The sequence below is a fragment of the Kwoniella shivajii genome, chromosome 4 (genome assembly GCF_035658355.1).
Source record: "Kwoniella shivajii chromosome 4, complete sequence".
Taxonomy (NCBI): Eukaryota; Fungi; Basidiomycota; class Tremellomycetes; order Tremellales; family Cryptococcaceae; genus Kwoniella; species Kwoniella shivajii.
Genome location: NC_085911.1, coordinates 1,719,373 through 1,742,993, shown reverse-complemented (window position 1 = coordinate 1,742,993; position 23,621 = coordinate 1,719,373). Strand labels below are relative to the sequence as shown.

Sequence of the window (23,621 nt, the reverse complement as noted above, 5' to 3'; positions counted from 1 at the left end):
CAGTTCCTCACCATTCGATACAGGACCTTTTTACGAGTGTAGTAAGATCGATTTAATCGTTGCAAGGCGAAAATGCAGCATGATATGAACTCATCGGACTATATCGGTCTCTTGAGCAACGGACGATTGAGCTGAACATGAGCGAAGAATGCCGCTGTACTGTATGTATCTTGAGACATATAACGAAATGTTCCATCGGGTGGATACGATTTTGACCTGAATCAAAAGGTGAAAAGAATGGTAACTTACCTCATTCGAAATTGATAATTCGTGTATTGGTATATGTTAAGCCACATGAAAAGAAGCCATGGCGATTATGTTCGAACTTTATAATAGAGCATTACTTCTCCCCATTCTCCTGATGAATATCAGGTGTAAATTTTCTCACTATCGGCTGAATTGAGTTTTTCCTGAATATAAGAAGTAAGGTGTGCTTGGTCTTGTGTCTCTCCTCGTTCACCCAAAGTTGTCTGCTCGATCCAAACTTGATTCTATATACCTGATGGCAGCGGCGGTGTGTCGATGTAGCGTACAGATAGGCAGGATTTCGGTCCATTCCAACGATCAACAGAGCGCGGAATACTGACAGACTAGATCAGGGGGATGGAAGACTCTGAGGGGGGAAATGACCAGGGACGAGCTCGAGAGACAGATCCCAAGGAAGATCTCTCTTCCTCCTCCTTCTCTCCCTCGCGCGGTACTATCAACCAGACTGGTCACCCTGTATAGTAAAGTTATACGGTAGTTAATATGACCAGTCAAGTTAGTCATCTCATGATACATGATATACTACCAACGAGATGACGCTTTCTCAATCGGTGACCTTAGTTCAGTTACATGACATAAAAGTTTTTAAGCTTCTTTCCCCAATTTTGTTTATATTTAACAAGCGCAACTTATAAGGATCGCGTCAAAGGCAAACATTACCATTCTCCTTCATAAGTTTTGCTTTTAACTTGTTCTATAAATCGTCAAACAACATAAGACCAGTTTGGATCATAAAGCTCAAAGTACACTCTATCTCAACTGGAAACAGGCATCCATGTACACACATGAATAGTGTCGAAAGCTATCAATCTGTAAATACGATCTCATCCAAGTCTCCTCCATCCCGTTTTCACGCGACAGAGAACTCTAATCTATTCGATCCATCTTTGTTTTACCGTTAAACCGTCCTTGTCGCACGTCAATACAGACATTATACTGCTGTTGTCATACTGTACATAGCACACGCGGTATTTCACGAAAGAACATTCCATCAACATCACTGAGAAACGGTCAACGCCTAAATCAAGATGTCAGGAGGAACAGCGACATCTCGTACCAAGCCATTAAAAAGATCAACAAGATCAAAAACTCAGACTTCATATTTGGCTAAACCAGATATCAAACAAACTGAATCAAGACAACATGATCAAGGTAAATCTAATCGTCAAACGATAAGAAGTGAGAATGACTCGGCACCCAAGAAGAAGGACTGGAAACCTAGAGATAAAAATCATGATCATGGAGATACTTGGGAAATCGTAGTTCTGGGCAGTGGTGGTGGACCATTAGAAACTGATATTTCAGGGTGAGTAGTATTTCACCCCATGATATTCTCACGATGACCCTTGATGCCCCTGCAAAGGACGTCAAGGAGAGGGGAATTCGGGAATTTGACAAGAGGTGAAGAATACGTTCTGATTCTTCTACTTTCAGATATCTCGTTAAAGCGTCGAACAGTACTTGGGAAGAAGGGTTTCTAGCGCTTGAAGGTGGTAAGTGATTGTTCTTGATCTGTCACATTAGTATGATCGGCATCAATGGCCGCTGCTGATCCATACAACAGGATCGGGTTTAGGTTCATTGGCTTCAATATTAGCTTCAACATCATCATCCTCATTGTTCCCAGGACTAACTTTTCCAGATAATTACAATACCCCTTTACTACAAGCTGCATATGTCTTCTCATTTCTAACGTAAGTCTTTACCCATCTTCGATGTGTCTTGACTAAGTTGAGATATTCCCTCTTCAGATGTTATCTCATAACCCACGCGCATTTAGATCATGTTGGTTCTTTGATAATGCTGTCAGGTTCTGTACCTGCTAGATCAATAGAGCATACACAACCACCACATACATCACCAACAAGATCATCACGGATACAGGGTCCTGTTTCAGACACAAACGCAAATGTACGTGAAAGTACAAGTGGATCATCAACGCCAAAACAACCTAGACCTCATGTGTATGGTACAAGGACGACTTTGGAGCAGTTAAGTCAAGCTTATCAAGGTGGTCTGTGGCCAGAATTAGGTTCTTGGGCTCCAGATAGGGATGGTCAGGAAAAGCAGATCCAAAAAGAGGATGGAGGAAGCAAACGTAGAAAAGTAAATAATAAATCTAGTAGTAACGGTGTAAAAGGTAGATCGGGTAGCGGGAAAGACGAAAAGATGGATCCAAGTGACGAGAATGATTATTCATGTTTGCTGTTCTCACCGTAAGTGATTTCATCCTGTCCTTTCATTCCTTGCTCTTTGCTTGTGTTTTGGTCTCATACAGTAATAAATGCTAATAACTGAGATGGTCTTTCAACTAGACTAAGTACAGAATGCGTACATTCACCATTACATTCAACCCTTCCCATTTCGTTGTTGACATATCCAGTGGTTCATGGATGTACATCGCGGCATACATATGAATCATCAGCAATGTTTATTCGATATGATCCGACAGCAATATCCAAAACGCCTCCTTCTTCATCGCGTAAAGCAAATCAATCTGGTGCAAACAACGCGAATGGTAACGGCGCTTCACCTTCAGCTGCCTCTCCTGCTTCATCATCATCTTCATCTAATGCAGGAAGGGAATTCTTGTTTTTCGGCGATGTGGAATCTTCTTACAGGAGAAAAGGAGAGGAACAAGTTGATATTAAAAGAGGGAAGGAAGCTGAGAAACTTAACGAGGTCGTATGGAAAGAAGCTGCCAAAAGTTGGAAGGATGGCAGATTGTGTGGTATCTTTGTGAGTATTAAGCCCATCATCGTTTCGTTATGATCGGAAAATATTAAGAATCTTGTGCACGGACGGATCTCCGAATCAACTGACCACATTTATTCCTGACGCTTATAGTTGGAATGCTCTTATGACTCGTCAAGACCTGCACATTTGATGTTTGGTCACCTCAACCCACCTGCACTATATCACGAAATGAAAACCTTGGCTGGATTAGTATCACAAACGGAAGAGTGAGTGTGAATGAAGTCGACCAGTGCCAAAATGATGTATGGACGAGATGCGATGCTTATACTACTCTTTAACAGGCGACCACTGAACGGACTCAAGATTTTTATAATACATATCAAGGATGCACTGGTACCTCATCCGACAGGCAGAACAGCGAGGGAGATTATAATGTCCGAATTGAATGAACTGGAATCGCAAGGTGATTTAGGAGTCAAGTTCGTGGAAACCAAAAGGGGAGATAGAATTGGTGAGTTGGTCTTATTGCATCACTTTGTATTCCGCAGGATAGAGCCAGCTAATATCTCCTATAGCCATATAACTCGAGCACTTTGTCTGCAAAGAACAGAGCATTGCAAAGTCAAGGTAGAGCATCTGTACTCATATAGAATGCTGCACAAACTTGTAGTCGATCAGGAACGTTGATCGGGGGTTAGTTACCACGCGATCTTCAGGGCTGGGCCATTTCAATTACGTTAGATTCCTTTTGTAAAACATTCCGAAAATGGCGATGTAAACAAAAGTTGCTTTTTGCGGAACCCCCTCTTTCACAGATATTGCTCTTGCTCACACAGCGTTGAAGGCTTGTGAAATCGTTATTGTCTGAAGCCACGCAACGTCATATGGCTGCCCAAAAACGCATTCCGGTGTTCGTTCCATCAGGGGAGTTTCAGTTCGATGACACCAAAACAACAGTATTTCTGATGAGCAGCATGATGTTTGTCAGGGACCCTATTGGAATTCGCATGTTTACCAGTTAATTAAGTTTCGGAATAAACTGAGAATTATCGTCCCCTCAAGATCCCTGTTCGTGTCAACTGTTTTGACTTTGACCATTACTTTCTATTCTCTCCTTGTCTACATTTCATGTTGCCTTTGAAGTGACCATCATCAAACAACAACATCGTCTCGAGCAAAATACACGCGGTCTTCTTTTGTTACTCAACAGATTGCATACTTTGGGCCATTCAAGCGATCGGGGTTTCATTCACCAAATTAGGGACGATATATGAACTCTTGAACCTCATGATGATATAGTCATAAACTTCAAGTACGACGATAATTCTCACTTTTAATCTCCTTCTTCACCTCTCGTACCATCGCTCTCGTCCAATCTCGCACCTCCCCTCCCCTCCCTCTTTCACTCTTCTTTCACACCCTCCTTCTGCCCTCTCACAGATTTTCGCTCGCCCGCACCTCCATCCGCTCGCATCCACCAAAGTTTCAACGCTGTAGCCTCATATCAATTTAAAGTGTAAAATGCCGGTCAGAGAGGGATTTACCACTGATCAACTTGAAGAACTTGCGAAGTTGGGCTTGCAGAAACACTTGGGTTTATATATTGGTCCTTTCATTCTAGGGTGAGTTGCCTTTCCCGCTAACTATGATTGAACAGTCCAAACAGAAATAATACGAAGAGCCGAAGCTGATGCAATCCCTTTGTATCCTTTCCTTCTCCTTGTCGGAATATCAAATTTTCGTCCAATGTCTAAACCCCTCGTTGGGTTCTTCCTATCACACTCGTTGTGTCACATACCACAGTTTCGCATTGGACTCAATGTTGTTCGGATGTCTGGTACAGCAAACAATATGGAATCTGATATGGTGTCCAAAAGATAGATTATTCATAAGGATTATACTATTTTCAACAATCATTTTATCGTTCATAACGACGATATTTATAGATGTTTTCATGTTCCACAACTTCGCTAGTGGATTTGGGAATTGGTATAGGATAGTAGAAGTAGAGTGTGAGTCAATGTTTTCTCATCTTCCATCTCTTCTCTCTCCTTCTTTCACTAGTCCCAAGTAGATAAGAGAGAAACCTATTCACCCTTGTGATATGGGTACGCGGTGCAAGTTGGACTGATCCGGCATCCAACTAGATGTTATATGGTTTCCGATCCTGGATGCAGCAACTGTTACTCTTGTACAGGTGAGTGTATCTCTATAGCCTATGTCAAGAGGATAGTAAATGTACTAAATGTACCTTTATACCTGTTGTCAAAACAGATTTTTTACCTAGAGAGAGCGTATCGTTTGCACGATAGAGCCAAGTGGGTACCAATCACTGTTTTACCTTTCATGTGAGTGTCTCATCATCAACATCTCACCTGCAAGGTTTTCGGTGTTTCAAGAGGATGTATGCTGAGCGAGATGAGGCAATTCTTCCTTATTTAGTCTCACGGCAGTTTCTGGAGCATTAGGATCTACCATCATGGGTTCTCGAATTCCTGATACATACTCAATCAAAGTGAGTTATACAGACTTCCATAAAACCATAAAACCAACAGGCGCTGTCGCAAAATGGGATAGGCTGAATGTGATCAATCAATCACTCGTAAATGTATCGCTGATTTGTCGTTCTACATCATTTCCCTCTTCCGTATGAACAACCGCAATTTTCAAGATCACTTACCCGCCATTTTACACTTGGATCGGATCTACCTTACTAGTCGATTTGTATATCACATTCATCATCTCTTATAAACTCATAAAGTCGAGGACTGGATGGTCAGAAACCGATTTGATGATCAACAAGTTAATTGCGTGAGTCTCTTGTCATCCGTCCATATCCACCCCAGATACTCTCCAGTTGGTTCCAATGTTAAGCTAAATATACGTTGAAATCAAATAGGGTATCCGTCGAAACTCAATTACCATCTTTGATAATAGCTGTAGCATTTATGGTTTCTTATGGTATCAAACCGGATTCGGGAGTAAACATCTTCTTCGAGTGAGTAACGATAATATACTGTCCGACAACTACCTTTACATTTACCATATTCCGTCATATCCTTCTATCGAGTCGTAATTCCCTTGTTCATCCTCCACACATCTGAAAACGACGAAATATTGACTTCTGTTACAATCGGAATGCTCAGAATATTCCACCCCAAGGTGCATGTTGTCGGTCTATTAACCGTTCTCAATTCACGTAATGACATGAGGAATAAGATGAAAAGTGGGACAAGTAACTTGATTGTATGTGATACTTCTTCAATATGAAGCAGGGAAAAATCTTGCTGATATACTGAGAGTACATTTAGGAAAATACGTATAACAAAAGGAATAACAACACTGGTCCTATACCAAGTGGGATCGGGTATGAAGCAGGAGCAGGAGCAGGAGCAGGAGCAGGAGCAGGAGCGGATGCTCATCAACATACTGTCATACTTGTATGTTCACATCTCTTTCCTTTCTTCTCCATCTAAATGTCGGAACCCATTATTGCTCTACCCTCGTATTTGGAACCTCACGTCTCTTACCCTGCTAAATAAACACAATAGGACAACGGCGATATCGTACCTCGTTTAGGAACGATTATGCGTCCTTCAATGGATACTGCAATTGGATCATCATCATATTCGTCACCATATTACAAATCCTCTGAAAAAGGTTTCCTTTCGCCTTCGCCCTCACCTTCGCCTTCACCATCACCGACACCGACACCAACCCCATCCCCTGATGATTCGATGTACGACAAAGGATTGAGACCCGACACCACCAATGGTCCAACGGGAAGTGAGATTGATCTGAAAGATGCTTTGAATCTCGGGGGATCTCCAAGAGAATTTTGAAAGAATGGTAAAATATAGGAATAAGGTGAAAAGACATGGACAGTCTATTTTGGGATATTGGCTGCTTAGCTTGACAATAGTGCTTTCTCTAGTCCACATGGTGCATATGTAATTTCGTAATTCTCGCGATGAGTATATCAAATAATCTTACCTGTATATGTAATAATTCGAATATCGATCTTATGCGACCACCTGTATCTCTTTATCCTCTGTACCTGTGTGATTGTTCTCTTCCTGTCTTTCCTCAATTAGAGAGGGATCTTGATGCCTCGATACTGCATGAATAGATGCCTCGAATGATTTGACATCTAATCCCAACTACCCCGCGGGGTAAACTATAGTAAGGTCAAAAGTTCAGAACGAAGGTGTTTCTACATCCTCTCTCGATCCCTCATCAGATCATCCTTACATATCATCTTCTTCTTACGACTTGAGTGACAAAGGAGGATAGTAATTGACCAGGAGCCGTATTCTTTAGAAAGTGAAGATGTTCAAGAAACCTTTGGCGCATCAGTCAAACGCGACGCCAATACGTTCATCTGCAAGGCGTCAACTGCTCAATGCGATATTTCAGCAATACCCTTCTCTTCTGGGTAAGCCCATCTCGGACGGGGAACAGACACAAGGGCAAAATACTCAAGGAGTAATAGAAGAAGAAGGAGGAGGAGGAGGAGGAGGAGGAGGAGGAGGAGGAGGAGGAACAGGAGATGGGATTTCAGAAAAAGAATTAGGCAAACTGATCTTACCTGAAGGTGTGAGGATAGCCAATTTCGAGACTAGCGTTGGTGTACAGGGGGTGAGTTTTATCCTTATACGTCTTCTCGTCTTTCATCATCCGATAGACGACGAAAAATTTTATTGACTATCGAAAAACATCTCAACACAGACCTTCTACCTGACCCCAGAGGGTGATCCATTGTGGATGACATGCGGACGTGGTTCAAAAGAATATATTCCAACTTGTGAGCTAACGATCGACTTTAAATCACTCAACTGAATGACACAACATAGAGCAAAAGAGTACAAGCTAATCATACCGAATGAAAATCCCTAGTATACTTGTTATCTCTTCCATTACCTAATCCGGTACTACCAATAATTCAAATACATAATCCACTTCCACCACCTATATTAACAGGAGCACCATTATTCATCCCAGCTGTCCGCAATCTATCTAAACCATATTATCTACCCAATATCCAAGAAGGAGAACTAGTTTCTTTCGTTTCGTCAACCACGAATGGTATCAATGATGTGTGTTATATTGGAGTAGGAAGGGTAGCTTCTCGAGGAGGTATGAAAGGAGCCGTGAAAAGAAGGATTGAGAATCTTCAAAATGGTGGTGAAAGGGAAGAAGGGAAATTCTGTGATATTTTATGTATAATTGATGATCAGTAAGTCAGATCTGTCCTCTTTATCATGGTTATCGCTCCATATGATAATGAACTAGGAATACTGACGTGGAAGGTGAAATGGAGTTTATGGGAACTAGGTACAAAACCTATCTTACCAACATTTGATCTACCCATACCATTAAAACCACTCGAGTCTCCACCTTCGCAGCTCAATCCTGGTCACAGTCATAGTCACGATTTTGGTCATTCAGACGCATCATCTTCCTCGACTTCTGCTCCACCTGTCGAGGGATTGACAATATCTGAGAAGCCAGGGCAATCTTCAGAACCTCTTTCTCCCAGCGAAATATCAACCCTTCTCTCAGTAGCACTCATCCAATCACTCACGGCAATACCACCTTCTTCGTTTCCCATGCCAGCTTCACTCCTTTACTCAACGCACGTACTACCTAATCGACCCTCATACATACCAGAAGATAGGAGAGACGATGTTGTTATAGCCAAAAGTGAATGGAAAAAATTGACAAAATGGATGAAAGAATTAGGTAAAGAAGGCTTACTAAAAGTTAAAGAAACCAAAGGGGAAGTTATCGTACAAAGGTAGGTCGTGCTATCATGGCGACAATTCTTACACAAAGTACATCGCCTTTGGATTCTGGGTTAATATCACATATACATAGCTTTGATTCAAAACATCCCTCCATTCAAAATCACGTCGAGTTCACTACAATAGCTCAAGAAGAGATCAAATTAGCTAAGAAAGCAGCGAGAGAAGCCGCCAATCAGGATGGTGATAGTTCGGCATCCGGTTCTGGACCTGCACAGACTGCAAGTGGTGTTGCCGGAGCAGGGAAAGGGAAATCAAAGGAAATGATTATTGAGGAACTGTGGAAACCTTCCGGGGGAGCTATAGCCTTTTGGGAAGCAGCCGGAGTAGAGTAAGTTTTCCATTTCCAATACTTCCTTTCTTATGCTCATCGCATCGTACACTTGTCCAAAACCTTTTTTCATTAACAAAAATTTGCTTCGGAGTATGTTTAAATGTTGACACCTCTCTCTCGTAGTAAATCAACCTTACATCAACCATCAGAATTGAAATCTGCATTAGAATCTTACCTCGTCAAGCACTCTCTCATCCATCCTACAGATCAACGATACATCATTCTAGATGATGAATTGGGTCGAGCAGTGGGCGTCAAAAAGCCTGAACCTGGAGAGAAGATGACAAGAGAAGACATCACGAAGAAGTTGAGAAGTGGAGTTAGTTGGTGTATTAGTGTGGGTGGAGTGATCAAGTGAGTTCTCTCTTTTCTCCCCGCACCAGACGATTTTCGTCTCTTGTGCTTGTTGCCGTTGCGTGCGAGGATACAAGCTTACTATTGACGTTCAATTGAACTCTCACATCAAAATAGAAAAGGTAATCTACAACCCATCACAATGACAGTGAAAACTCGCCAAGGTAGAAAAACAGTTACGCACGTAACAGGACTAGAAACCTTCAGTGTTGATGTCGATTCCTTCGCTGAGGAAATGAGGAAATTATGTGCTGGAAGTGCTTCAGGTGAGTTCTTACATCCATCAAGGGTGTGCAGGCTAGACGAAATACCTTGACTGACATCGAAATGTAGTACAACCGCTACAAGGAGCATCACCGAAGTTGAATTTACAAGAAATCCAAATTCAAGGTTCACAAGTCAAGTTGATCACTGAAGCTTTGATCCATAGGGGTATACCGAAAAGATGGATAAAGGAAAGTGATGATTCGAAAAAGAAGAAATAAAGTACATCGTCAAGGCAGGACGAATCGGTCATATATTTGAATCTTGCTCTACATGTCCCACACGAACAGAGGACGATGTTATCATCATATGCATACTTTCCATTATTCAATGAATGTATTCCATGCAGTAGAAAGAGTATGGTTCTAATTTTGAAACTCTTTTTAGTTGCAAGTCCAGATTTGCAGAGCTACGTATCCTTTTCAGATGAGGCACGATGGATGCCCCAATTGGTTCAGATTCAGATCCCATTCCGTTCTGAATCTTCTTATTCACTTTTCTTTTTCAAGAAGCCAAACCATCCATTCAAACCTTTCTTCTTCCTGTCTTTCTTTCCCTCAACGGGTTTTCCCTTCTTGGATTTATAACTTGTTGTGCTCAAATCACCATGTCTATTGACCACTTGCTCCTCAGTATCATCATCATTTTCATCTTGGTGGTTATCATCTAAATCAGACCATATATCTCTCTCGTCGTTACCGTTTCCACCACTGTTTTCGCTTAACTTGTCCTTTTTCTGAGATTTTTTGAGTTCTCTCGCTGCTTTGACAGCTTCACTAGCTTTGTTTCTCTCGTTTGAATTTGAGAAGAATGTAGCTAATCCTACCCAAATGCTTAAACCGTGGAATGAAGTTCCATGAGCTGAATCAAGTCGATCTGCCATCAACGCCAATTGACGAGCTTCGGTCTATATGCAGTGATTAGCTTGTATTCACTGTGGAGACTGGTTCGACGACGTAGTGTCCGCAGGTATGGGACAATTATGAACTCACGATATCCCGCCTTGACACGACCGCGCTTGGAGGTGGCGCTTCACCATTTAACGCCCAAGACCAACTTTGGTTTTTCTCCTCTTCATCCTCTTCTGCTTCATTTTCTCCCAACCGTCCCTGTGCACCTATGTCCTCAGCCTTCTCACTCCCTACACTCTCCTTAATCTGAGCCTCCTCCTTTGAAGTACTGGTGTGCGATTTTGACTGTTGCTGTAGTTTCGATTTCGTTGCCAACCATTCTTTTGTTCTCTTCTCACTTTCTTTATGAGCGATCTTAAGGTTTTTTTCCCGTCTCTTTTGAACACCTTTTGAGGCCCTATGATATTTCTTATTCCAAATGGATTGGCCATTCAGATATCTCATCGCTGGCCCTTCTTTTATAAAGCCCACTTCATCTAAAGGCATATTCAATCCTTGTAGGTCTTCCGCAGGTTCCAGTTCTCTTAATTCACCTTGAACTGAGACCCGTTCGCGTATCATATGATTTGTGAACGGCTACACGATATGCGAATATGTCGTCAGCTCATCCTTAGGACTCAATCTACTCGGCAGAGAAAAGCGAGTGGTATTTTATTTAGGTCACGGATTCGACACAGAATGACACTCACGTTACCACCTTGATATATTCCAGCCCAGCCAGCTTCGCCTTTCTTAGCATTCCAATCATTTAAAAATGTCTCACTCTGTTCAAATCTAGGTCCAGCTTCATCACCGTTTGATCGATTTGTACCGCTTGCTTCTTTGGCTGTACCTGTGCCGACTCCGCTTCCACTTCCACTTGCCATTCCTAGACCGCTTCCAATTCCACTTCCGCTACCATTAGCGGGATCAGGTGAAGGAGGCAGAATTCCTTCTTTCCTCTTCGGTGAAGTTCCGTCAGAGGAATTGCCAACGGAAGATTGGATCGTGGAAGTGAATGAAATATTCCTGCTAGGACCAAGTGTGTTGGGTCTTGTTGTCGGACTCAATGGGTTTATGTCCAAAGGGTCTCGTTTAGATTTGATGGTAGTTGGAGAATCAACTACATTGATCGCATCACCTAATGCCAAATCTAATTCAGGTTGACGATCATGTTCGACTTCGGTTTCGTTCATAGAAGACCTACTTGATTCATGGGGAGTGATTGCTTCTGGAGGAGACGTCAAGATTCCTTGCAGAACTTTATGATCCTCACTTATCGGTGTGGTAGCAGTAAGCATGGGGGAAGAGGGGAATCTGGGAGTGTGATGTCCTGATGTCAGTTTTGAGGCTGGTCCAGAGCCTGAGACAGCGGCTGAACCCCTTCGAGAGTCTTTTGGAGTAGAAGGATAAGATCTTGAAATATATCTTGACCCAGGTGCTGAAGGAGTCACGTATCTTGCGAAGTTTGCAATGGCTCTGAACGCTCCTCTGGCAGGTCGCGTCATTGACAGCAGTGGAAGATCGTGACATGTTCCTTCACAAGAGTTCAGCTTGTAAGCAGCCATATCATCGAGGTGAAGACTTACCGTCGTATACTTGTAAATGAACGTTTGTGGGGCCATATTTCTTTTCTATACCCTCCAGTGAAGGTAACATAGCTTTTACATCTTCTCTTATAGGAAATTTATCTGGATTCGCAGCTTTATGAGCTCTACTCCACAATCGTTTTTTATCAGTACATGTTGTCATTGAGTGATAATCGGATAGGTAGCTTACAAGAAGATGATTTCATCTCTTAACACTTCTTTATCTCCGCACATTATGAATAAAGGAGGTAAACCACCTAAATAACCTAGTACAGGTGAAATCCAAGGATGACAAAGTTGAGCATTTGTAGCATATAATTGAATCTGAGTATCAACTAAGACCTGTTCCCCTTTGACAGTGAGTTTTAGAGGTATATCACATTGTGCTAATGTAGTAGGTTTATTATCGTTTCTATTTTGATTTCTATTTTGCAGTGTTTGAAATAAGTCCGCAGGATTCGCACGAGATGGATTATGTGTAGGTTCAGTTTGAGGTTCAGGATGTTTGTTTTCTGATTTATCAGCTAACGGATGTAGGTCTGATTCACTCCGCTCTTTGGATTTCTCTAATCCTCCAGAAGGTGTAGACGTTGTGATATTGCCAGATTTATCCGGATCACTTGTAGTTGTTGTCGTCGTCGGTGAATCGCGGTTTTCATCATCCTCCAAGGTGGGATGAGGTGTATGAGATTGAAGATGTACTCGGGATACCACTTCCTTCACTTTGGTTCGAAGTCTGCTTTGCACCTCCTCAGTAAGCATCGGAGGGGGTGGCGGCCAAAGTGATGACGGTTTCTGAATCGCGGCAAATCAGCTATTGACAAAATACAACAAAGCGCATATCGACTCACATGAATGAAGCCGTATGGTGGGATGATATCCTAAGCAGTAGTCAGTATCTTTATTGTTTTCTGGATACACTCACTGTAGCTGTATTCTGCAATATACTTGGGAAACTATGAGTCAAGTCGGACCACTGAATATCACCAAAATCAGCCTGAACAGCCGTAGCTCTTCTAAAGACATGTGAGGAAACCTCACTGGACTGATCAGTACAGCTCCAGCTGGCATTTCAAATCCTGTATCTCTTAGCAGCTGGAGCAAAGCAATAGTCAGTCCTCCGCCTGCACTGTCACCTGCAATGATGATACTCTTCGGATCTACAGGACGATGTTTGGCTCCAGGAGGTGGGTTAGTGAGGTAAAGGTATGCGGCTAAGCAATCTTGGATCGCGCATGGAAATGGATATTGAGGACACTCTGTAATCATCCAAGGAGACTTCAGTACTTGAGCGAGACACTCTTATGGACACTCACTTCTATAGTTTACAGCGAAACACCTCCCATGCATTTTACGGGCATATCGCCAAATTGTATATCGATGGGTATTGATAGATCCCCAATAATAACTGTCATGAGGTTAAGATAAGGTTGTCAACAGAAACAGAACGCAACTTACGCTCCACCGTGAACTGTTCATAAAATTGTTGATCAGCTTTGATAGGAGTCACATCCTTGGAAGTACACCTACTATACAGCATACATCTCAATCTATCCATTTCCGGACGGACTGGCATGGCAGAGCATGAATATAAGTACTTTAGTTGAGTCAAAGACGGTCAAGAAACACTCACACTCGCCATCCTCATCTTCACTATCGATCTCTTCCCCAACGGCATCTTCAGCCCTTTTTAACTTTTCTCTCTTCTCTTCAGCTACAACTTCTTTCCAATCTTTCTTCATGACTATCCATTCTGCTTCTACGCCTTGTCCAGATTGGACCTGCCACCACTTCGTACCTCCAGCAATCTTATAAGCCATCTCTTCACCTCCTAGACCTTTAACCAGATATTCCGCCGCAAGATTCGATGATGACCTGGGAATAATAACTCGATGTACGCCGACCCATGGTGGAGAAGGAACACGTACTTGACCGAATCTTTGTAATGCTGAAACTGGATATCTACATGAAAAGGTCAGCCCATACAGAGGTATACAACATGTGTATAGCTTACTTGGTAGCTATTTCAATGAATGTCTGATATACAGTTAGCGAGAAAGCCAAGTGCGTCCCAGTCCACGGCTCACTTTCATAAGCACGAATGCTAGGTACCATGATAATGGTCAGTTAGCTTTTGGGTATTCAAATGTTCGATCTTGGCAATGGCACTCACCCTCATCATACATCAAGTCCTCTCTTGCTTTACCCTTATCTGCAGCCGGTCTTGGTCCAATGAAATGTTTGAATAGAGTTTCCAACAGCAACGGCCCAGCTGAGTTCATCATAACGGTCGTCAGGTTCAGCTTACTGATTACAAACAACCATTACAAGTGAGAACGAAGAGGCAGCTTACCCGTCGCAAGGGCCTGTGGAGTGAGCAGGTCTGGCATTGTTCGTTTCCTTGAAGTTGGAGTATTCAAGGGAAGTTCACACAGAGAGGCGGGTCGAGCGTTTTAAGATTGTTTGTACCTCGATGATAAAAACTATGCTGTGTGCTAGAGAGAGAAGCAGTTCATCGGGTGAGGTTGATCGTAATGAGAACAACAAGACAGCCTGGCGATAAGATGACAGAGTGTTCATAGACGGCTTAACATTGGACATCACAAGTATGAGGTTTGTGGAAGAAATAAAAAGAACGACGTTGCATGTTGTTATTGATAACGGAATTCATCATATATACAATTACAATTAGGGTTCAAAGGCGGGGTGGAGGTGTGGAGTCTCCACAATGAAGGGGTGTGTGCCGTGCTAACTTTGATTCCGGTTTAGTGCACGTGGTTTCCAGATGGGGGGAGACGGTTCTTACCTTTCTCCACAATATGCCAACCTCCCATCTTTCATCGGTTCAGCGCTGACGAATAGTTGGGTAAAAGGATCACAACAAATCTACCTGTCATTGATCACAAGTAGACAAGCTGAAAATGGCACCTCCTCCATATCAACTGGCGTTTACACTCCACGGCCATGCAGCCGACGTGAGGAATCTATGCGCCCCTTCACCGGGCTTACCATTGCTCCTTTCCGCTTCAAGAGACGGTTCAGCAATCGTATGGGGACCATCAAGTAGATCGAAGGAGTGGGATGTGAAACTGAGAGTCGAAGGTCCCGAGAAACGGTTTGTTAGCTGTGTAGGTATGACAAGGTGGAATGGACAAGGTGAGTGATTTCCTATGATGGCCAATTCCAAGTGATCCAGCAGAAGTCGATGGACTGAAAGGATACTGGACATACTCGTAGCGTTCCTTCTTCTTGGTTCACAATCCGGTATACTGGCTTCATACGTCTTACCTTCGCCGGACGCTCCGCCACCTCCAGATACCGGCTCATTGGAAGACCCTTTTCATACTTTAGTCGAACATCGTCAAAACCTTTGCTGTCTGGATACTAGTAAGAATGGTCTGATAGCTACTGGAAGTTGGGATAAGTGAGTTCCTGCCAAATACGCATGATTGTTTTATAAATTTCACTCAGTCTCACAAGCAATATCCGCTAAGTCTCATGGGCGCAGAACTGTTATCGTTTGGAAAGACTTCAAGAAGGTCTTGACTATTGAAGGCCATGAACAAGCTATTTGGGCGGTGAAGTTTGTCGGAGAAGATAGATTACTGACAGGTAAGCTGAGCTGAGGAAATTCACTGGGTTGATGCGATATCAGCTCATGAAATGTATGATCAGCTTCTGCCGACAAGAAAATCATCTTACATTCATTGGACGTCGCTTCTGGTCGATCAACTCCTTTGCAAACTTACACGGGTCATACCGAGCCTGTAAGAGGGCTGAGCTTGAAACCTGATGGAAAAGGATTCTGGAGTTGCGCCAACGATGGGTAGGTCCAAGCTCGATACATATGTATGAATCATGAAACGAGCTAATAGGTATGATCAGAAATGTGAATATCTATTCTTTCGATAAACCTGCACCTAAGAAGACGTTATCCGGTCATACATCTTTCGTCTATTCGATATCTGCCTTCGCAGATGGTTCAGGAGCTATAAGCACAGGTGAAGATGGTACTTTACGTGTCTGGTCTGGTGAGCTGTTTGATAACTCTGCTGTGGTTTCTATTATTCCTCTGTTTTGCGGCCACCAGTAAAGTGGTACTGATTGGGTCGTAACAACAGAGAAAGAACTGGTACAAACTATTCCCCACACCTCCAATTCCCTTTGGTCATCCGCCATTGTCCCTTCTGGCTCTTCTTCGCCGTACATTGCCTCTTCATCATCTGATTCAACGATACGATTCTTCACTCGGGATGAAACCTTAGTAGCTTCTGCTGAAGATCGAGCGGCATGGGATAAGGAAGTCAGTGGGAGACAACTTGACAAGTAAATCTTATTCGTCGTACATGGACTGATGGTATCGAAGTGCTAACATGCGGTATTCGCAGATCTCAGATCGGGGACGTCAAGCAGTCAGATCTTCCAGGAATCGAAGCGCTCGGGAGAGAAGGTCAGTAAGATGATAACCATATCCGAGCAGCGAAGCTGACTTTTCCCGCTCACCACAGGCAAGAAAGATGGACAGGTACTCATGATCAAGAATAACGGCGTTGTGGAAGCATACCAAGTGAGCTTATTCACTTTAATCAATTACCAGGACGAGAAACTAACATTTGTGTCCGTCTCAGTGGTCTGGACCCACTTCAACCTGGCAACAGATCGGTCAGGTTGTGGATGCCATTGGTCAAGGACGAAAACAGCTTTATGAAGGTCAAGAGTACGATTATGTCTTTGACGTGGATGTAGCAGAAGGAGTGCCTCCTCTTAAACTACCTTATAATGCATCCGGTTAGTTTAGCCGTTTTCCCTATCTGAACTAAAATACTGCTAAGGGATATTACAGAAAACCCGTGGATCGCCGCTCAACGATTCTTGGACAAGAACGAGTTGCCTTCAACTTACTGTGAACAAGTCGTCGAATTCATTCAGAAGAATACCAACGGAGTCACTCTGGGACAGGGTAACGGCGGCGGGAATGATTTCGTGGATCCGTTTACTGGAGGTTCGCGATATACCGGCTCAACCTCAGCGATTGCTGGGCCAAGCTATGGTGGGGGTGACCCATTCACAGGTAAGTCAAAGCCGGAGGTGTCTTTCTAGTCTCGTGTTCAAGTGAAGCTCGTCTGACCAGTTCTGTATAGGTGGAGGTGCATATTCCAGTACGCCTGCTCCCGCCCAACCCAAACGATCAAACGGTATCCTACCTGTCAAGACATACCTTTCGTTCAAGCAAATGAACATCACTGCTGCAAAAAGTAAGATCGCTCAATTGAATGAGGAGATCAAGTCGTCTCATGTAAGTATAAATACTCAATCACGCTCTGGGAAGGAACAGCTAATCTCCACTACAGCCCGAATTAGCGTTCACCGACGAAGAAGAGAAAACGCTCAACGAGATCTACGCTTTACTCTCCTCACCTACAATCGCATTACCTGATGTCAATTCTAAAGATGCCAAAGAACGTTACGAACCGCAGGTACTCTTGAATCTCTTGGGCAAATGGTGGGAGGATAAACGGTTCCCTCGTAAGTATACGGTCCACCGCTTTGTGTACGCTTCAATACTTCGTGGTGAATGACTAGCTGAGATATTTTTATGTTTAGTCATCGACCTGGCACGATGTTTAGCTCCGATCTCACCAGCGTTCGGAGCTACCTCATTGGCTCCTCAAGCGTTCATCGAATCTTGTGGACTCAATACACCCTGGTCACCAGGAAAAGCAAGGGAGACAAACACCTTGCTATCATTGAGAGGTATCGCCAATCTGTTTTCGACAGCCAATGGAAGATCCACCATCGCCCAGACTGGAACAGTAGATAGTATATTGAGTGTATTGAAGGACGTTCAATGGAGTAATTGGGGAACTAGGAAAGTTGTAGTCTCCACAATTGCTTTGAAGTGAGTATACCCTTACTTTGGAATTACCGATCAGCTTTCAGAACTCGGCCTATGCAGCGATAGTGCCAAGTAGCTGACAAAGAGCGATGTAGTTATTCAATCTTAGCTGTAGATGGTACATTCCCTTCCGATAAAGCTGAATCTCTACTAAATCTTATTATCCATGTACGTATTTTTTTCACAATCTGTCCAAACGATGACAAGGGTAAAAACTGATCGAGCCACAATGGTGTAGATATTGGAGAACGAAAAAGAAGACCCTGAAACTGTTTACAGAGCTTCAGTTGCTTTAGGTAATCTTGTAGGTTTTACGTACTACATCACACATTGGAACATCAGCATGACTGCATCGAGATTACGAGGTTTCGTGACATCAGTAGAGCTAATCCCATAACTTGATTGTATTAGATCGTCTCGCCTCTCTCGGGAGGATTGAAAGTTGGTGGTATTTCAAAAGGTAAACAGTTGATCAAAGATATAGCATCCTCGAAAGGTGAAAAGAGATTAAAGGATTTATCAAGCGAGGCCGAAGAATTAGGCGTATAAGCTTGTCTACAGGTGATTGAGGAAATTGGATGCAGGACTCGTAGCTGTGTGGAGATTAAACTTCACGTAGCTCGCGATTTTCTCAAATTCCCTAGTCTTCGATAGCAGTTGAAAACAGTGATATCCAGTCTAAATATAGATGAAGCAGAACGAGATGAATTTCGCATGACAAAGACCAATGCATATATCTTATTTTATGTTTGTATGAACGATCCGAAAGCAGAACTTAATGCGGGGTATTTACAACAACATCTCCTGTCTTCATCCTACTTTTCTTTGTTCATGATCACCTCTTCTTGTAAGTCCATCGGTACCATATTTGCAACTTTTCGTCGACCTTGCTCTGAGCGGGACCAATGTAGATTGGACAGTGTAGACTGAATTCTTTTAGGGATGTTACAATTCGGATATCGCTCAAGCCACTGTCATAGCGGCTATAGCTGCATGGGCTGATCTCTCCATTCCCGTACTGTTTATCTTCTCATTAGTCGCAGATGAGGTCATTGAGTCCAAAGGATTGAATTGATCTGTTGAATTCTCGTACTAACAATTAACAAGATATGATGTCAGTACCTCATTTATGCACAAGTTGTCGTATGATCTGTGACTTGAGTAGAATATTGGTGATATGGCTGAAGAGTAACGATCGATCAGATAGGAGATCAAACTTACCTCCCACATATCAATAGCTACTTGGCAACTTTCTCTCACTACGATAGGAGCTTGTTGCTTATTTGCCCATTCTCTCAACACAGCCAAAACCCCTCCTTGAGGGAGTTGTTGATCTACCGGAAGAGACGATTGGTCTTCTCCCTTTATGATATTTTCAATGGAGTCAGTTAAAAGCCTCGCAAATGCCTATTCTACAGAAGAACATTGAAATGTAGGACAATCAATAAGTTGAATATCACTCACCTCGACTCCATCACTTGCAATTCCACCTAAAGCTTCAGCGGCTTCATGTCTCACCATATCATCTTCTTTATCATCTCTCAATCTGCTTAAGAGAGATGGGATTGAATAAGGTGATGACAATTGACCGAATATATAAGCGATCTCATGTCTAAATTTTTCAATCCAATCGGCCGTTAGCCTTTTTGCTGTACACGTTTTCACCTAATAATCGGAAGACAACCACTCACCTGAACAAAGCTGATCCATCGATGAATCCATCGGCTAAAGCTTCAACTGCATCTTTACTAGCAGCGCCAAAATCCCTCAAAGCGAACATCGCTCTATATCTCTCGAAAAGTGGTAATGACGTGTTGAGCAAATCTGCTTTCAAAGATGGTATCGATACTTGTCCTAACGGAGTAGCTGAAGGTGCTGGGTCGATGGTGGGGAAGTCGGGGCTGCGTACACAAAACTTACATCAACATTCGAACCATGAATATGCTTGGTGATGTAAACGTTGGAAAGTTGTCGTCGTGGAAGGGGAAATGAGACTTACTTCAATTTACGTTCTTTACCTTGTTTTGAGTTATCAAATTCGATTTTCCCAACTGCGATCTCACAAGTCTCTCTCACTTCTCTCGAAGGATCATTCAGGTATTTTTGTAATACAGGTAAACTTTCTAATGAACCTAATGCACCTAAAGCCTCTGCGGCCTCGTGTCTAACCATGGAACAATGTTCTCCTGTTGGATTTATCAAGACTTGACTCAAAATTGGTAACGCTCTTGGGTTGAGTAGTTGTCCGAGGACATAAGCTAGTTCATGTTTCAGTAATGGTGATGGATCCTTGAGGCCTATGTAGCGATGAGAATGTATTTCGTTTAGCGCAAAGCCGCTTCGAGTTGTAGTGTTCCATGTGTTGGACTTACCCTCCGCGATTATATCCACTACTTCATCCCCACCAACAGCTTTCAACATGAATAATGACCTAAACCTTTCGTGCAAAGGGGTTGATCCTGAAGTATTGAGCAGAGTTGCTCGAAGTGCCGATAGTTGTTCAGGAGTAACTTGAACGGACATCGTGGGAGATCTCTCTATTGTGATTTTGAGCGAATGTAGTGGTGGTGATGGAATGACAAACGAGTGTGAAGAATATCTTTTGTCGACCAAGTCAAAGTTCAAGATTCCAAATGCAATCTGATAAGATCTTCAACTTTTTTTCCAGAAAAAATTGTTCACTACCGGGATCAAATTCACGTGGGAATCAAAGGATCACTGTATGCGGGATGCGGGGCACCATATTTGCCACTTGCGATCGCTTAATCAAATAGACCATCATCGTCAAAAATCATCGTTCGTCGTCGTCGTTTCGTAAAAAGTTTGAGATTTCACCAATTAGCAATACATAAAAATCGTACAAATACTCTCTTTGATATCATCGTTCTGGCCCACTCATCTTCTAAGACCTGTGGCTTACCCCCCTTTGATTTGCCAATGAGACTTACTTTTCCCAAAATGTCCACTCAAAAAGTACCCATTCACCGATTACCTTTACCGTCTTCTACGCTCCAACACACCTTACCTCAACTTGCGTTATCTGATCAACCATCTTCGCAAAGACGGGCAACGACATTCAAGTCCTCTATCGAAGGGATATGGGCTCGTGTCAATCCATTATGGGCTTCGTGGCCATTACGTCTCACCAAGGAAGAAGCTCTGAAGATGGGTGTAGACGTAGATAAAGGTGGACAAGTAAATGTCGAAGATGTACTACGAAGATGGGATCCGGTCAATCTGGAACATACTGGAATTCCACATGATTCAGAAGAAGAAACCAATGGTTTAAATACGTTTACATCTGATCATAGAATGAAATTGGATCCCATATTATTAGGTATATCAACCAATACATTGAGAGATTCATTACCACATTTAACGGTTGGTGATGCTCCTACAATCTGTAACAGAGGTGCATCACCTTCACCAGATTCAACTCCAGCTGCTCTAGTCAGGAATGCTCTTGTAGATATATTATCAGGTAGGAAAATACTGAAATCAGAGAAAAAGGATCAAGATGGCAAGGAATATGGACCTTGGTCAACAAGATATTGCGGCCATCAGTTCGGTAGCTGGGCAGGCCAATTAGGTGATGGCAGAGCTATATCAATATTGGAAACTGAAAGTGATCAAGGTGGTAGACAAGAATTACAATTAAAGGGTAGTGGGAGAACTCCTTTTAGTCGAACAGCAGACGGTTTAGCTGTGTTGAGAAGTGGTGTAAGAGAGTTTTTGGGTTGTGAGGGTGAGTATTATCGACAACATACATCAACGAGAACTCTACTCTCCTTCTGGTGGATTGAAGATGTCATTAATGATTGATTAAAAATAGCCGTGGCCGCTCTCGACATCCCATCCACTCGAGCACTAGCATTGCTCACAACTCCTTTCCCCGATTTACCAGTAATTCGTGAACAAGGACCTGAGCCTTCGTCTTTACTTTGTCGAGTCAGTCCTTCGTTCATCAGAATCGGACATTTCCAAGCTCTGAACCCATCCTCGGTGGATCAAGGGATGAGGCAAATCTTCATGGGTGGTAGAGGATGGTTAGATGATCAATCAGAGTCTCAAGAGGAAGAAGGAAATCTGGAAACTCTGAGAAAACTGAGCTTGTGGGTCAAAGACGACATAATGGGAATGAAAAATTCAACTTTGAAAGAATGGGTACAAGAGGTCGTCAAGAAGAATGCGGAAACAGTAGCTAAATGGCAGGTACGTCGGTATTCACAATCTTCAGCAAATCAACGAGGTTGCTGATCTCTAACTCTACAATTAGGTTTACGGGTGGATGCACGGTGTTTTGAATACCGATAATATCGCTTTGACAGGTGTCACAATTGATTATGGACCATATGCGTTCATGGACGTCTATGATCCAAAGCACATATGCAGTGAGTGACTGGATGATACACAATCCTTTATTTATCTAAATATGCTCATAATTCATTTTTATTAGATCACTCGGATCCATCGGGATTATATAACTACAAGAATCAACCTTCGAGGGTTCTGTTCGCTTTAGACAAATTAGTCAACAGTCTTGCTCCAATAATAGGCTATGAAGCTATCCACTCCTCTCCTCCACCACAAGGATATGCAATAGATTTGTCTAAAGAGAAGAGGAAAGAATGGGATGAAAAAGGCCAGGAGGTCACGAAAGGCTTCGAGGAGAAATACTGGGAAACAGAGAGACAAGTGGAGAGGAATGGTTGGTTGAAGGTGGGTATGATACCAGTAATGGTGAAACGCAGAAAATAGGACTGATTCAGTGTTCGTTTAGCGATTCGGATTGAAAACATATCAACAGTACGACGATAGGGAAATCATAGCAGATTATTTATCACTTCTTTACACTCATCGAATAGATTTCCATACTTCATTCAGGCTATTATCAACTTTCAAGGCTTCTCGGATTGATGACGTTGACTATGTGGCATCATTCGTTTCCGATTTTGTGGAGGGAACAACAACTACAAAACCCGATGATAGTATTGAATCAGCCGAACAAGCTTTGATATCATGGTTGAAGATATATTCCAAAAGAGCATTGATCCAAGATGAACAATCCAATTATGGGGATAGTGAAAACTGGGAAATCGCAAGAGAAAAAGAAATGAAAGCTGTCAATCCAAGATTCGTCCTAAGACAATGGGTGTTAGAAGAAACCATTGAGAAAATGGAGAAAGCTTTGACTGATCCATATACCAAACAAGGTGCATCACAACCTGAAGAATGGGAGATTGATCAAGGTGTAAGAGAAGCCAGAAAGGTTTTAGCTAAGATTTTGGATGTGAGTGTAACATCTATCTGCTGTTGCTATTCAATCTACTCAATTCCTCTGTATTCACTAAAAGACGCTAATTCTGCCCTTCGTTCTCGTTTAACAGATGTCAACAAGACCTTTCGAACCTTACGGTGAAAATCCAGGTAAAGGATCAGAATGGGAAGAAGATAGAAGGCTATGCGGATTGGGTAAAAAGGAAATGTTAGGTTTCCAGTGTAGCTGTTCCAGTTAGATTGGTATGC

General features: G+C 42.7%; 7 protein-coding genes across 7 annotated transcripts; 5 read left to right on the top strand and 2 right to left on the bottom strand.

Annotated features, from left to right (window-relative positions):
* Window positions 1-1,295: 1,295 nt before the first annotated feature.
* On the top strand, window positions 1,296-3,547 carry IL334_003624 (uncharacterized protein; the record flags this gene model as incomplete). Its single annotated transcript, XM_062935353.1, has 8 exons — window positions 1,296-1,573; window positions 1,702-1,760; window positions 1,832-1,961; window positions 2,019-2,483; window positions 2,583-3,006; window positions 3,115-3,230; window positions 3,306-3,475; window positions 3,540-3,547. 8 exons carry the CDS (start codon window positions 1,296-1,298, stop codon window positions 3,545-3,547), a joined length of 1,650 nt encoding a protein of 549 aa, XP_062791404.1.
* Window positions 3,548-4,485: 938 nt separating this feature from the next.
* IL334_003623 (uncharacterized protein) lies at window positions 4,486-6,806 on the top strand (the record flags this gene model as incomplete). Its single annotated transcript, XM_062935352.1, has 10 exons — window positions 4,486-4,586; window positions 4,768-4,976; window positions 5,112-5,161; window positions 5,239-5,312; window positions 5,407-5,479; window positions 5,636-5,775; window positions 5,864-5,962; window positions 6,111-6,210; window positions 6,276-6,404; window positions 6,516-6,806. The coding sequence occupies 10 exons, from the start codon at window positions 4,486-4,488 to the stop codon at window positions 6,804-6,806; spliced, it is 1,266 nt and encodes a 421-aa protein (XP_062791403.1).
* A 487-nt stretch (window positions 6,807-7,293) lies between these two features.
* Window positions 7,294-9,941, top strand: IL334_003622 (uncharacterized protein; the record flags this gene model as incomplete). The annotated part of the gene is made up of 8 exons (XM_062935351.1): window positions 7,294-7,602; window positions 7,693-7,768; window positions 7,861-8,200; window positions 8,285-8,761; window positions 8,842-9,099; window positions 9,226-9,456; window positions 9,574-9,722; window positions 9,790-9,941. 8 exons carry the CDS (start codon window positions 7,294-7,296, stop codon window positions 9,939-9,941), a joined length of 1,992 nt encoding a protein of 663 aa, XP_062791402.1.
* Window positions 9,942-10,207: 266 nt separating this feature from the next.
* IL334_003621 (uncharacterized protein) lies at window positions 10,208-14,589 on the bottom strand (the record flags this gene model as incomplete). Its single annotated transcript, XM_062935350.1, has 16 exons — window positions 10,208-10,627; window positions 10,713-11,207; window positions 11,321-12,147; window positions 12,200-12,324; window positions 12,390-12,994; window positions 13,051-13,080; window positions 13,125-13,175; window positions 13,241-13,458; window positions 13,516-13,607; window positions 13,658-13,670; window positions 13,730-13,768; window positions 13,833-14,161; window positions 14,214-14,236; window positions 14,287-14,303; window positions 14,373-14,471; window positions 14,553-14,589. 16 exons carry the CDS (start codon window positions 14,587-14,589, stop codon window positions 10,208-10,210), a joined length of 3,420 nt encoding a protein of 1,139 aa, XP_062791401.1.
* A 531-nt stretch (window positions 14,590-15,120) lies between these two features.
* On the top strand, window positions 15,121-18,644 carry IL334_003620 (uncharacterized protein; the record flags this gene model as incomplete). The annotated part of the gene is made up of 16 exons (XM_062935349.1): window positions 15,121-15,355; window positions 15,437-15,623; window positions 15,708-15,811; window positions 15,875-16,025; window positions 16,085-16,230; window positions 16,321-16,525; window positions 16,588-16,649; window positions 16,708-16,766; window positions 16,828-16,987; window positions 17,043-17,270; window positions 17,341-17,495; window positions 17,551-17,725; window positions 17,804-18,098; window positions 18,191-18,263; window positions 18,334-18,399; window positions 18,507-18,644. 16 exons carry the CDS (start codon window positions 15,121-15,123, stop codon window positions 18,642-18,644), a joined length of 2,439 nt encoding a protein of 812 aa, XP_062791400.1.
* A 414-nt stretch (window positions 18,645-19,058) lies between these two features.
* Window positions 19,059-20,618, bottom strand: IL334_003619 (deoxyhypusine hydroxylase; the record flags this gene model as incomplete). Its single annotated transcript, XM_062935348.1, has 6 exons — window positions 19,059-19,187; window positions 19,317-19,457; window positions 19,560-19,707; window positions 19,787-19,996; window positions 20,095-20,392; window positions 20,468-20,618. The coding sequence occupies 6 exons, from the start codon at window positions 20,616-20,618 to the stop codon at window positions 19,059-19,061; spliced, it is 1,077 nt and encodes a 358-aa protein (XP_062791399.1).
* Window positions 20,619-21,053: 435 nt separating this feature from the next.
* IL334_003618 (uncharacterized protein) lies at window positions 21,054-23,611 on the top strand (the record flags this gene model as incomplete). Its single annotated transcript, XM_062935347.1, has 6 exons — window positions 21,054-21,840; window positions 21,928-22,307; window positions 22,372-22,486; window positions 22,552-22,814; window positions 22,876-23,385; window positions 23,483-23,611. The coding sequence occupies 6 exons, from the start codon at window positions 21,054-21,056 to the stop codon at window positions 23,609-23,611; spliced, it is 2,184 nt and encodes a 727-aa protein (XP_062791398.1).
* Window positions 23,612-23,621: the final 10 nt, after the last annotated feature.